Source organism: Bicyclus anynana, chromosome 4, assembly GCF_947172395.1.
Source record: "Bicyclus anynana chromosome 4, ilBicAnyn1.1, whole genome shotgun sequence".
NCBI classification, from domain to species: domain Eukaryota; kingdom Metazoa; phylum Arthropoda; class Insecta; order Lepidoptera; family Nymphalidae; genus Bicyclus; species Bicyclus anynana.
The window spans coordinates 5,971,319-5,985,157 of NC_069086.1; the positions used below are offsets into that span (position 1 = coordinate 5,971,319).

Sequence of the window (13,839 nt, forward strand, 5' to 3'; positions counted from 1 at the left end):
TTGTTATAGCACTTCTATAATAAATCCATGATTGGGATATTATGATGAAATAGTAGATTGTTATACAAGGGGCTAAAAAGACCCATTATATACGAGGTATTTTTAGGGCCCGAGACGAAGGCGAGGGCCGCCTAAATAGAAACCGAGTTTATAATGGGTTTAGCCCCACGTGTTACATTCTGCTTTTCACTACGATTGCGAGAAAATAAAATAGTTTAGTACAATATTCAATGATTTAATTTAATTGAAAATTAAATATACAAAGTCTACAATTTTGGATATTAAGGGAGATGCTTTTACCCAGTAACATAATTTCCGACTACTGTGAAGATGAATAATAAGTATGTAAGATAAACGAGGGAGATAATAGTTTAAAAAATTCCTTTCTTAAGTGAATCCATTCGTTGTTGTTTTCTCCACTTATAAAATTTTTCGTAGGTAAGTAACTATTTAAGTAAATGCGTCTCGACTTTGATGGTAACAGATTGAAAATTTCATCCATCTCCAAATTAGGATCACCATTCTCACTAGATAAAGACAATAATAACAATTATTGTTGAAAAATATGTAAGTTACGGTCACAAATTGACGATGAATTTGTGAAAAAAATCAAGTGTGTATTTTTCACGCCAATTGTTTTTTTAAATTCTCGCTTTTTAATTTATTTTTTTTCATATGAGAAAAAGGCAAAGGTATTACACCGTAAAGGATGTCCCATGTCGTCAAATCTCGCTCTATTCGCAACTCAATAAAAATTAAATAAAAAAATAAACGCATTCCACAGACAAGAACGCTGCATTTCATTCCAATTTAAAGTTTTTTATTTATTTTTCAAAACAATCAGTGCCTTACCTATAATGATTCTATTTTCGAATAAAACCTTCTCCGTTTTATAGTAAGCTAGTACTTGGCTAGTAGGTACTCGTAACAGACAAGAATTAAAAAAACAAAATTACTTTAGCCCCTAGAGGCTAATATGCTTGTTTAGCCCCGCTGTGGAGTGGTAATATGACAGTGTTTTTGAGCAAGAGTAGTGAAAAAAACATTTTTTATCTGATAATAGTCACTTTATTTAATGTACTTACATCGTTACAAAATATTAGCACTTGTAGGGTAAAATAAAACAGCTGAGTACAATACTAAATAATAATAATATATAACAAAATAAATTATTTTGTTGTATAACAGGAACCCCAGTATTATTATTAACACAGAGGTAATCATTCGCCTCAGTATTATTACTCAGGTCAGTGAACTCGACATTTAATGCAGTTTGTGACGGTGGTATAGGGCGGCGATAATACTTATCGTATATGTTTCTCCAAAATGAATTGCGTTCTTTTATAGGACAATCATTTATTAATTCAAAGGTCCTGTTCATTGACATATGTGGAGACCAATCATCCTTCACTGGAGGCCACTGTGGCAGATCATAGCCCTGAAGTTCAGGATACCTAAAAATAATGAAAAATTAGGGATTTGGCAATGTAATTATGTATTGAAATAATAGTACAATATTTTTTATTAGGTCTATAGTTTAACTTTTTTTTTTTTTATTCTTTACAAGTTAGCCCTTGAATACAATCTCACCTGATGGTAAGTGATGATGCAATCTAAGATGGAAGCGGGCTAACTTGTTAGGAGGAGGATGAAAATCCAAACCACACAACAAAGGTTTCTACACGGCATCGTACCGGAACGCTAAATCGCTTGGCGGTACGTCCTTGCCGGTAGGGTGGTAACTAGCCACGGCCGAAGCCTCCCACCAGTCAAAATTTTAGTTCCTTTTTGTTATTTATTATTAAGTTTATTTTTCAGTTTAATGTCAATGTAGGTATTAGTTTAGATTATAAGGTTGTGTTGGATGTGTTCGTGGCGTTACCCAATCTGTGGTCCCAGCTGAAAATCAGCGCTACGTGTCCTAATTCAAATGGTCATGTAGCAATATGCTGAGGTGGGGAAATTTTCTGGGTTATGCCACACATCGCCGGGAATTGTCCTGGATGACCTGGAGTACTGGATATATTGTGATGTTTGGCATAATTTCGCAATAAACGCATTTTTCTTTCTTTCTAATTATGGCCGAATTTATCGTCTATGACTGCACGGAGAAACGAAGAAGGAAAGAAGAGAAACCGGAATCATAATTATTATGGAAGATGGCATTTTAGACATCTGTCGCGCGTGTTCCTCAGGCATATTGTGTCCGGGTGTTCTCATTTTGCTAACGGCGAATATATTGCACAGACATAATCAAGTAGCCAAGATAATCCACCAACTGCTTGCTTTTAGCCTTATCGATTTTGAGACGACTAGATACGACCCAGTGTCAGTTCTTGAAAATATCAGTGCATTGCTCTACCTGGACCCGAACGATTATCACTGACAGGTATATTGTTGACAATAGACCTGATATAGTGCTAGTCGATCGATCAGTCAATAATTTGTTGATAATACTGTTCCACATGACGATAATCTGGTTAAAACTGAAAAGGAAAAAGTGTCAAAATACGTCTTGCTCACAAGATTACCGCCATGTGGAATGTTGAGTCAAAATGTTTCTAAAAGAAAGAGTTCTATAAGAAGCTTTCGCTTAACTGCTGGATCGGAACTTCCTCACTCTGGAGACCAGAGCAACGGTTGTTTAAGGACTCAAATATCCAGCGGAAGGGTTGATTTTTTTTTTATACATTTTATATAGTGTTTTGTATTTTATTAACACTGTAAAAAATATAACAAATAAATAAACGAGAGAAAAAAAAGTGTGTGTCAGCTCCGACACATGAATGGAGTTTACTCTTTTAGATCGACTGTCTAAATAGGTGTATGTTGCCTTGCAGCATACACTATGTACGTCACAATACTTACGCCTGAAAAGTAAAAGGTGTGCATCCGAGGAGCAGCAGTCCGCGGCGCGCCCGCCAACAGCGCACGGTTTAAGGTGCACAAAAAACGTAACGCTGTCATTCGTTCATCGAATTTTTCTGCCCATATATTTTTCATACCGGGGGCTATATATGAAAAATCGATTCTTAAGGAGTAAACTCCAAAAAAAAATAGCAATATAAATACATCGACACTAATAGAAACAAACAAGCCCGATAACATATAGTATATAGGTATAGTCACCTATACAGCATACCCTATGTACGTCTCAATACACTCACAGCTAAATTAGAAACTTGCGCACTAAAGGTGCGCACCAAAAACGTGACACTTTTTCGTTAGTTCAGTTGGTTTTACCCCTCGGATTTTTCTCATATCGGGCGCCTTATATATAAAAAATCGATTCTTAAGGAGTAAACTCCAATAAACTCCAAAAATAACTTGGTTAGGCAGGCCAGAAGTTAAAACATAAAGAGCCACTTGACTAAAGTACATACAATATTACCCTTACTAATATTACTTACCCTTTTGTCATAAAGCTCAACCAAATAGGTCTCATTATTTCTTTTTGTTTTATCATATCGGCTGAAACATACTGTTCATCAACTAAGGTATCATTCCAAAATCCATCTAGAGTGCTAAACGTCTGAGCACAATGATTCGCACCACGTTGGTTAGAGTGTGGTATCACCGGCGTGCTGTCTTCGACAAAAGAATACTCATACAAATAAACCTGTTTATGTCCAGCTTCAACTAGATATTTAACAGTCCTCAGCATCGGACATGAAAACATAATGTCTCCGTAATAATGAATGAATTCCACCGATGATTCTGGGCTCACTGGTTTGTCACCAAAATAAAAACTTTTTATCTTCTGCACAACCGCTTCCTTCTCGAATTCATCTTTAAAATGTAAGTCCGCGGGCAAGAAATTGGAAAAATTGGTATTCATTTCATCGATCCAATCGTTAAATTGCGGAAACTTTAACAATCCGTCCATATCGGTAAATCCGTACAATGTAGGTAATTTTTCATAATTACCACTCTTCAATATATTGATTGGGCTGTCCTCAAGAAATCTTTCCTCTCCTAAGTCTAGTTCTATACAAGGTGACATTAGTGTCACACCGTCCTTCCTATGTGTAACTTGGACAGAATTCAAAGTGATAGGATCAAGGCTTTTGTAGAAGCGCTCTAAAGCATCCAAGTCGTCGACATCCGTAAAGTTTAATAATCTCGCGTATGTTTTTGCATTCTCAATAGGATCTAATTGAACACCATATGGACCGAGGCCTGCACCACCCTCTGATATTACCTTCTTGAAAAAACCTTTTGTCATTTTAGATAGCATCAAGACATCTACAGAAGCTGCACCGGAACTAAAACCTGATATTATAATATCATCAGGATTACCACCGAAACTTGCTATGTTTGTCTTTACCCATTTAATTAATGCCACTTGGTCTCTCATTCCAGCATTTCCAGGAACATCCTTTGTACCTAAACAAAGAAAGCCTTGGGGTCCAAGTCTATAGTTAAAAGTCACCGCGATGATTTCCTTACTCTTTACCAATTTCTTTGGAGTAAACATATTTCCCCATCCTACTACATAGGCACCGCCGTGAACAATTATAAGTACTGGAAGGTTTGTTCTGTTTGTGTTGGGTACGTAAACATTTGCAATAAGACATTCCTCTTGAATTGTTTCTGTTGGTTTAGAGATACGCATTAAATCATTTTGAGGACATATTATTTCGTTATCCACAGCGTCGAAAGTGTCATTCCATGTAGGAGCAGGCAGAGGGGCCTAAAATAGAAATTTAATTATTATTAGAAATTTAATTATTATTTAATAGATATTTTAGTGTCAGAAAGCACCGGATAACATTTGCTTCATGTAATCTCATTTTTGATCAGTTGAGAGATGAATACCTTAGCATTCCATGGATTCACCGTGCGGGTGCCGGGTCCATCACGTGGTAGAGAGAAAAACTCCGAGCAGAGTCCTGAACTTGTGACTACAGGATGTAGGGTTAATGAATTCCTTGACAATCGATCAACACTCCCCGTTCTCTGCTCGTGTTGTTCTCCCTACCTAGCCAAATTTGTTAAGATCCTATTAGAGCAGCTTTGGATACTCGTTCTAATATCTAGCTGCACTTCTAGAGAGGCCAAGGTCTTTAGGTAAGTTATAAAGAGATTTTGCTGGTAATCGTCTCGCACCTACTTCTAAGGCGTACAGACTATAACTACATAGCCATTTTAGTTAGTTTATTTGTTAGGTTATTTATTTACTTTTATATTGTGGTCCTTCGGAATGTTAGTCTCCCAGTGCACAGTAAGCTCTACCAGTACTATTCGCTTAGTTTGTTTGGACAAAAGGATGAATGTCTGGTCTAGATCTTGAAATAGCGACATCCACTGGGATTTTATAATGTTTCTCATTCGTAATTCATTAAATAAATATTGAATACGAAATCACGTGACGTAAGATTTACTAACAATAGCTAGTTGATAAATTTCGTATATGTCTACAAGCACACGACAAAATTAGTGAATTGGCCTGCTGGTCACAATAATTAACCCCTAATAGAGATTGTTAGAAAGGTGTAAACTAAATATTCTAAGCCCGCCAACTCGCATTGTGGCGTGGCGAGTCCAACCTCCAAGGCTTTTTGCTTTTTATAAAGCTAATGTCGCACGTACTTCGCAGTTGGTCATACCACTGACGCGATGAAGTTTAAAAAGGTTTTTTTTCAACTTTCCATCTTAACCCCATAAGGGGGCACTTATGGGGTTAAGATACACATATTCAAATTTTACCTATTCACGATACATCGCTGTATTTGGGTCACAAAAATTGATATGAGTACCAAATTTCAACTGGATTGGTCTAGTACATTCGGAGAAAACAGACAGACATTAAAATGTGTGTGAGTAATAATATAAGACTTCCGTTTTTGTACAAGGTACGTTTTGAACCCTAAAAAGAAGTTAGCTTAAGTTCTTTATTGTATTCTTACTCTGTAGATTATATACAAAATTAATTGCCTTCCTCCTCCTTGTTGTACGTACCTTAAACCTGTCGTTTCCCTTGGGCGCTGTAGCATAGGGAATACCATAAAAGCTATAGATCCCATAGTCTGGTTCTAAATACCCCTGCACCGGACCTTGCGTTAAATTCACGATCCATGGGTGTATTGTACAGGGAAACATTAGACACATCAACATGGACAAAGTTGAAGACATCACGAAATTTTTAATTAATTATTACTACGGAATTGATATGTAAACTACTAACATGACAGCAAAAAGAAACCCAATACTCGAAAAATTCATAATAACCGTCGATATAATAGAAGCAACTTATATATATCAATGTTTATGATTGAATTAAAAATGAGATCAAGGTTCACATATTATCAATAAGTAATAATCGTGTTTTTTTTTGTATTTGGGTGTGGAATTAAATTGGAAAACCTTAACGTAAACGTAAAAATCGTTAAAAAATTATCCTTAACTACACGCTCGTGGTCGGGTAAAAAAGTTAAAGTTAAACACTTTAAGATTATTTTTTTACCCAACCACGGCAAAGGCAAAAAGGAGGGTAATGATTCAAGTTCCACCATAGCGATTACATTATTGAAATTATGCCGGTTGGTGAGTGTTTGTTGTATTTCTTAACAATTGCCGTTTTTTTGGAAAATATTCTTTCGGATTTTTATCTGTTGACAAAGCATACCCAATTAGCAAGGACTAAAACGATCTCCTCTGGACTGTCTTGCAGTGCCACACACTTACAAACTAGTAAGTTCATTGATAATACTCCCATCACCCATGATAAGCGGGTGACGGGCGGATAAACTGCTCGGGAGTGAAATCGTGCATGCGGGAAGTGACGTGCATCAGTTGTGGGTTTTTCATTCATCGTAACACACCCCCCGCCCCGCGTGCAACATCGGGAGTGTTACGAACGAAGTTGCCAAGCTATATCTTTCTTCCCCCTATTCTCTTTTCCCCTTTCCTCTCTGTTCCTCATTATATCCCTTAACAATTGTGCTTATTTGTGCCAATCATTTTCGCTACTCAACATACACGTTATCCTATGGGAAGTCATAAAACTTGCCATGCCTACTGGTGAACAATAAAACAATTTTCATTATGTAGGTACATTATAATGAATGATTTAGAAACCCATAAGCCGAGAAGGAAAAAGTATTATAATACTTGGACTTTGCTCACGAGATTATCGCAAAGCGGAATGTTGAGTCAACTATTATTGTTCCGATAGTTGTTTCAGTCAATGGTCTTATAGCGAAAAGCTTCGACCAAGACTTTAAGAAGCTTTCGCTTAACTGTTGGATCAAGAGTCGGATACAAAAGGCAGTGATTCTTGAGACGGCGCGTATTGTGAGGAGGTTCCTCACTCTGGAGCCCTGACCACTGGTTGCTTGGGCACTCAAATGTCCCACACCGGGAGGGTGGATTTTTTTTATAAATTTCTAATAGTGTTTCGTATTTTAAACTTATATTGTTAAAATTAAAAAAAAGAACTAATAAATAAATGAGAGATAATAATAATTTCTTTAATTAAGCCTATACACCTATAATAATAGCCTACGGAACCATTAAATCTGCATTAAATTAATTGCTGTTGATATAATTAAAGATGAATAAAGTAACCTTATTATCAAAATAATGATTAAGTGCTCAAGTTATATAAAGTTGACTCGCTGATCAGCACCAGCTGACCCTGTTATCTAGTCATATCTAATTATTATTCTGATGCAAGGCGCTTTAAGCGCATTTCGCCCTTCATACGTGTTTATGTGAATTTTAATAAGTTTTATACCAACGCACCTTTTTTCAATCACCGCAAAAAGTGAACCGTATTTAGCTACTTCACTGAGCGCATACTTTTGTGTTTACTTACATTATATATTTAAGTATTTATAGTTTTTACACTTCCTGATGTGATAGTCCAATGGATATGACCTCTGCCTCCTCCTTCAAATCTGGTCTGGAGCATGCACTTCGAAATTTTGCTGCCTGGATTTTAAGAAATTAATTATCGCGTGTCTCAAATGGTGAAGGAAAACATCGTGAGGAAACCTGCATACCAGAGAATTTTCTTAAAATAAAATAAATCCGCATTGCATCCGCTATTAGCCAAACCCCACTCATTCTGAGAGGAGACTCGAGCTCAGCAGTGAGCCGAATATGGGTTGATAACGAACGAATAATGACCTCACGAAGTAATTTCGGTCACGGTATTAGTCTCCTATACTGGTACCTACCCTATAGAATTTGTAACAGACCTGACGAGAAAAAAGACCTCAGTATCTTATAGCCCAACCCAGGTTTCGAACCCAGAACCTCGTGATCCGAAACCACATAATAACCACTCGACCTACGAGGCAGTAAAAGATTTCAAATAAAACTTGTAAAACTGATAAGTTAGTGTATTTTTATTAATCCCTCAACTTAGCTTGAAATATGTAATTCATTGTTTTCGCCAATAAGGTGCCTGTATTTGGGTGGCAAGGTCGGCGGTATGGGTTGACGGAAATGTTTTTCGTAAATATTTTCCCACAGCTCGCGGCGTTCTTTTATTAGAGGTCCTTTTAATTCTAAAGTTCTATTGATGGACATAGCGGGGGTCAAATCCAAGCCTACTGGTGGCCATGCCGGCAGGTCTGACCCCTCGTCGGGTATTGGTTTCCTGAAAAATAATTTAATCATTATTAGAATATTTTCACGGCCCCTTACAGGTTCATACATCTCACGTTCTTATATCATTGGAAAATAATAATTTTCAGTAGAAGGACTATCGATTTAAATAATCTTTGAGGGGTGGGAGTCTATTTAAAAAGTTGCTCTATCGATTAACGCTATGGAAATTATTAGTCTATTTTTAGCAGACTCAGAAATGGATTACAAAAATAAAAAAACCAATGTCGAACAAAGGTTATGGTATATTCGCAACATTTGTCAGGACAACTTAATTAAAAAATCAAACTGTAACCAAAATAAAACCCTAGAATGTCAGAGAATGACCTTGAGTGGAGTCACGCACTTGTAAACGTTGTGTGTAGGGTTAAAGACGTCTTTAACAGTTAACCAACACTCCCCTTTTCCACTCACGTCACTCTCCCCGCCTATCCCAAGTAACCCATAGAGAATTATACAACAAATAATGTGGACGGCTCGAACGCCACGAGCACACTGAAGCCGACCGGACAACGAGCGCTTTATATCGCAAGTCGTTCCCGCCAATTGATCGCTACCCCTTACTAAATCCCTATACTCTTTACGAAACAAGTCGTACTACCTAGCGTCGGCACGAACCAACACGACATCGAGTGACGTCCTATCCGTTCTAGACTACTATTTACTATACAAATTACATACTGTATAATACGATTCGACGACGATATTAATTTATGGTGCGCAAAAATATTACGCAAAGGACTCCTATATTAAGTTTTATTCCGTATCTACTTATTTCTAAATTTATTAAAATCTGAATACCGATCTTGAAAACCGCTTGACCGTACAAAGTTGAAATTAGGCAGGGAGGTAGTTAATAGTAGACATCCGCTGATTTTGCATGAAAACGCTTAATCAGGAACGTCCGCTAGTTATCTATATAACAACCACAGGTAAGTACTCACCCAGTTAACATGAAATTTAACCATATACTTTTCATGAAAACTTTTCGTTGTTTTATATCTTCTGATACATCTTTCTCATAAACAACTGTGTCATTCCAGTATCCATCTAAAATTGCAAATGTCTGAGCGCAATGGTTTGCACCTCTCACATTGGTGCCTTGAATGAAAGGTGTACTATCTTCAAAATATAAATACTCATACAAGTAAATCTGGTCATGTCCAGATGCAACTTGATATTTAACCGATCTCAAAATTGGCCATGCGAATAAAACATCAGTTAAATAGTAAACAAAGCCTAACACAGTCTCTACACCCACAGGCTTGTCCCCGAAGTAGAAGTGTCTTACTCGTTCTGCCACATTTTCTTTTTCGATTTCATTTTCAAATTTCAAATCAACTGGCAAAAACTCGGAAAATTTATTATTCATTTTATTCTTCCAATTGTCAAACTCACGGAATCGAATCAATCCATCCAAATCGATAAACCCATACAAAGTAGGAACCTTTTCGAAATCGCCCCTTTTTAATATATTGGTTGGACTATCATCAAGAAATCTTTCCTCTCCCACATCTCGTTCTATACACGGTGCCATAAGAGCTTCGGAATTTGGTATAGCTATAACGTTTGCCGAATTTAGTAAATCGTAAGGAATAGTTTTATAGAAGTTTTCTAAAGCCTCAATATCATCCACATTATCAAAGCCTAGTAATTTGGCGTACTGTTTTGCATTTTCTACGGGATCAAATTGTATATTATATGGAGAAATACCACTACCACTCTCCGGTACAAGTTTTTTAACATATCCTCTTGTCATTTTAGATAATATCAAAAAGTCTGCTGAAGATGCACCAGAACTAAAGCCCGATACGATAATATTGTCAGGATCGCCCCCGAAATTAATAATATTTTTGTTAACCCAGCGTATCAATGCAGCTTGGTCTTTCATACCAGCATTTCCAGGAGCATCTTTTGTGCCTAAACATAGAAATCCATAAGGCCCAAGTCTATAATTAAAAGTAACTGATATAACCTTTTTGGTATCGGTAATTTTCTTCGGTGTAAACATATTCCCAAATCCTGTTATGTAGGCGCCGCCGTGAATAATTATAAGTACTGGAAGGTTTGTGGTGTTCGTATCAGGCACGTAGATGTTCGCTATAAGGCAGTCCGCTTTAGCTATATAGGAAGGCGGAAGTACGTTCATCAAATTTCTTTGTGGACACACTGTTTCATTGTCGACAGCTTCAAAAGTGCCTGACCATACCGGAGCAGGTAGAGGTGCCTAAAAAACATAAAATCTTTTTTTAATTTCAAAATTAATAACAATTTTGCTAAATTGAATACATTTACAGTTCTACTTTTCTTACGTTATTGGAGACAGAGGCATCTAATCTTTTCAGTGCCCATATACGGTGTGGGATTTAGTGGGTGAATAAAAGCCTCACGTAATACGAAACTTTAGGTTATAGCAGAAGAGATTTTTATTTATGCCAGGACTTCAGTCCATGGAAACCACTGACCGAAAAATGCGTTTTTTAGATATCCGTAAGAGATTCGTCATCAACCCGTATTCGGCTCACTGCTGAGCTCGAGTCTCCTCTCAGAATGAGAAGGGTTAGGCCAATAGTCCACCACGCTGGCCCAATGCTGATTGGCAGACTTCACACACGCAGAGAATTAAGATAATTCTCTGGTATGCAGGTTTCCTCATATCCACTGGGCTATCACGGCTCCGTGTCCGTAAGAGATAATTCTCTATATTCCGGCAGTAGAATTCCGTGCTAAAGCATCATCATCATCATTTACAACCCATATTTGCACGGGTATCCTCTCAGAATAAGAGAGGTTAGGCCTTGACCACTGCCTGCATTGAGATGGTATGATACATGACAGTTACCTTAAACCTATCTGTCCCTGTCGGTGCTTTAGCATATGGGATACCGTAAAAGCTGTATATTCCTAGCTCGGGGTCCTTGTACCCTCGCACCAGACCTTGCTCCAACTGAACCAGTCGCGATTCATCACTTTCACATAAAGTAACAGCACAAAAACAGGAGAATACAACGTACACTATTGAAAACATATCACAAAAACGTGCGTATTGCTCTAGTAGATAAAGATATAATATTGACCTGTGAAGCATCACTCGGGTACGTATGTATCGAACGCTCTAGTTTATATTTAATTGATAATATAATAACCAATGATATAATAATGTTTCAGGAAATACACTGCAGCAAATAAGTAAAGCAACACGATGGAAAGGTCCATTAGGAAAAAGAAATGTAGGAAGACCAATCCGACGGTGGGCTGATGATATCATTCAGATAGCCGGAAACGAATGGATGAAATCTGGCAAAGACAGGGAGTTGTGGAAGAAGATGGAGGAGGCCTTTACCCTTTCAGGGGTCTATATTTAATAAGAACTTACTAACTAATATTACTAACATAGTTTAAGAAAACTTGCTAACAGACTACTAACAACTTTTGAAACGTAATTTTAGATATGTAAATTTAGATATGGAATAAACGGCTTATTTATTATTTATTTATTATTATTTAAATAAATAAAGTGAATAAAGTGACGATAGAAAATCTTCGTGCGTGCATAATTGAAGTGTCCTGTGCCATCTCTGAATATGCCTAGCTCCAAATAATAAAACGCAATTATTGTCTCGTCTTCTGCAAAAATAATACTCGACATCTTGACATAATTGAGAAAAGTCGAATAAGCGAAGACCCTAGTTACACAACTTGTACGTCCTTTCAAAAAATAGACGTACGAAATGAAAATACTTAATATGTATGATACTCCTCTCAGTGAGGTTCGAGACTTAACTTGTCGTCAAAATAATATACTCATAATGTAGTTATAGCATATCAACATAGCTACGAGTAACTCATTTAGGTAGGTACCATAGCAAATTGAAATGCAAGCACTCCGTATGGCACTTCGATCGACCGGAAATTGCAATAGATTTAGCCAAGGAAAATACTCAAGCTTCCAGATTAAATCTGATCCGATTTCTTTTTCATGAAAATTATGGATATAATAAAAGATTTATTAACTTGGTACTTATATTTGCCTGTTGTCGATTTATATAGGTACCTGCCTACTTACTCATAGTCGTCATCTACTCTGTCTCTTTGTTTGATTACGATAAACTCAAGACTACAGGACGGATTTTCATGCAGTTTTTACTGCTCACTCATTATATTATCTAGTACTCATTTTATCTTCTAAAAATAGTCACGTAAGTACAATGAATGTTTACATCGATTTTCTCATGGACTAGTCGCGGGCGTCTTCGAGTAGGTATTATATCAATGTATAACGCTTTCTTGTTTATTTCTTTATTATGTTCATTAACATTATGTTTTAATTAGATATTGTATCAGTTACATAACATGCCTTCTACTTTAATATATCACACAACTATTTGTAACATAGCATATCTATAAGTACTATTTCTGCCAGGGTTCCAGGAATGGTTTTTGCTCTGTTCCTGCCTTAGTTTCAAATGTTAACTGGTACGAATGTTTTAAGTACCTACCTAGGTAAACGCATGGCATGCAATGCATGTTAAGAAGAATGAGAATAAGAATCATTTATTTGCAAGAAACATTACATTTAGTTCGACGGCCGCGTGGCGCAGTGGGTAGTTACCCTGCTTTCTGCATCCACGGCCGTGGGTTCGATTCCCACAACTGGAAAATATTTGTGTGATGAGCATGGGTGTTTTCCAGTGTCTGTCTGTATTTATACATTATATAAGTATTTATATGTAGTATACAATTGTATATTAATATTATAATATCAACTATCTTGGCACCCATAACACAAGCTACTCTGTATGCTTACTTTGGGGCTAGATAGTGATGTGTATTGTTTAAGTATATTTATTCAGTATTTATTCAGTTATACAAAGATGTTCTTATGTATTAGGTAACAATGTTTCACCATTAATAGGTATACAAATGTTTATTGTTTAATTAATTAAATTAAAATGTTGCATGAATAAAATAACAACTTGAAAAATAACATAATTTCACTTAAATAAACAAACAAGTACGCGATACGCAAAGGATTGTTGCTATCTTAAGAAAGTCCGAAGAGCCGATCGACAAGATTGGGGTCTTTGTGTTTTAGGGTCAAGATTGGGGTCTCAAGATGCTGAAATGATGACCATGACCGGATGCTGGTGGCTCAATGGACTTCAAAAATGGAAATATAAAATTATTAACCTCATCGCACTGTTGGGTACCATGTTATGCTAG

General features: G+C 36.7%; 2 protein-coding genes across 2 annotated transcripts; both read right to left on the reverse strand.

Moving 5' to 3' along the window:
• Nucleotides 1-1,091: 1,091 nt before the first annotated feature.
• On the reverse strand, nt 1,092-6,135 carry LOC112058442 (carboxylic ester hydrolase-like). The gene is made up of 3 exons (XM_024099286.2): nt 5,962-6,135; nt 3,411-4,693; nt 1,092-1,454 (listed from the first exon to the last, which is right to left on the reverse strand). Exons 1-3 carry the CDS (start codon nt 6,133-6,135, stop codon nt 1,100-1,102), a joined length of 1,812 nt encoding a protein of 603 aa, XP_023955054.2. The 3' UTR covers nt 1,092-1,099.
• Nucleotides 6,136-8,322: 2,187 nt separating this feature from the next.
• On the reverse strand, nt 8,323-12,089 carry LOC112058440 (esterase E4-like). The gene is made up of 3 exons (XM_024099284.2): nt 11,459-12,089; nt 9,561-10,843; nt 8,323-8,608 (listed from the first exon to the last, which is right to left on the reverse strand). Exons 1-3 carry the CDS (start codon nt 11,702-11,704, stop codon nt 8,371-8,373), a joined length of 1,767 nt encoding a protein of 588 aa, XP_023955052.2. The 5' UTR covers nt 11,705-12,089; the 3' UTR covers nt 8,323-8,370.
• Nucleotides 12,090-13,839: the final 1,750 nt, after the last annotated feature.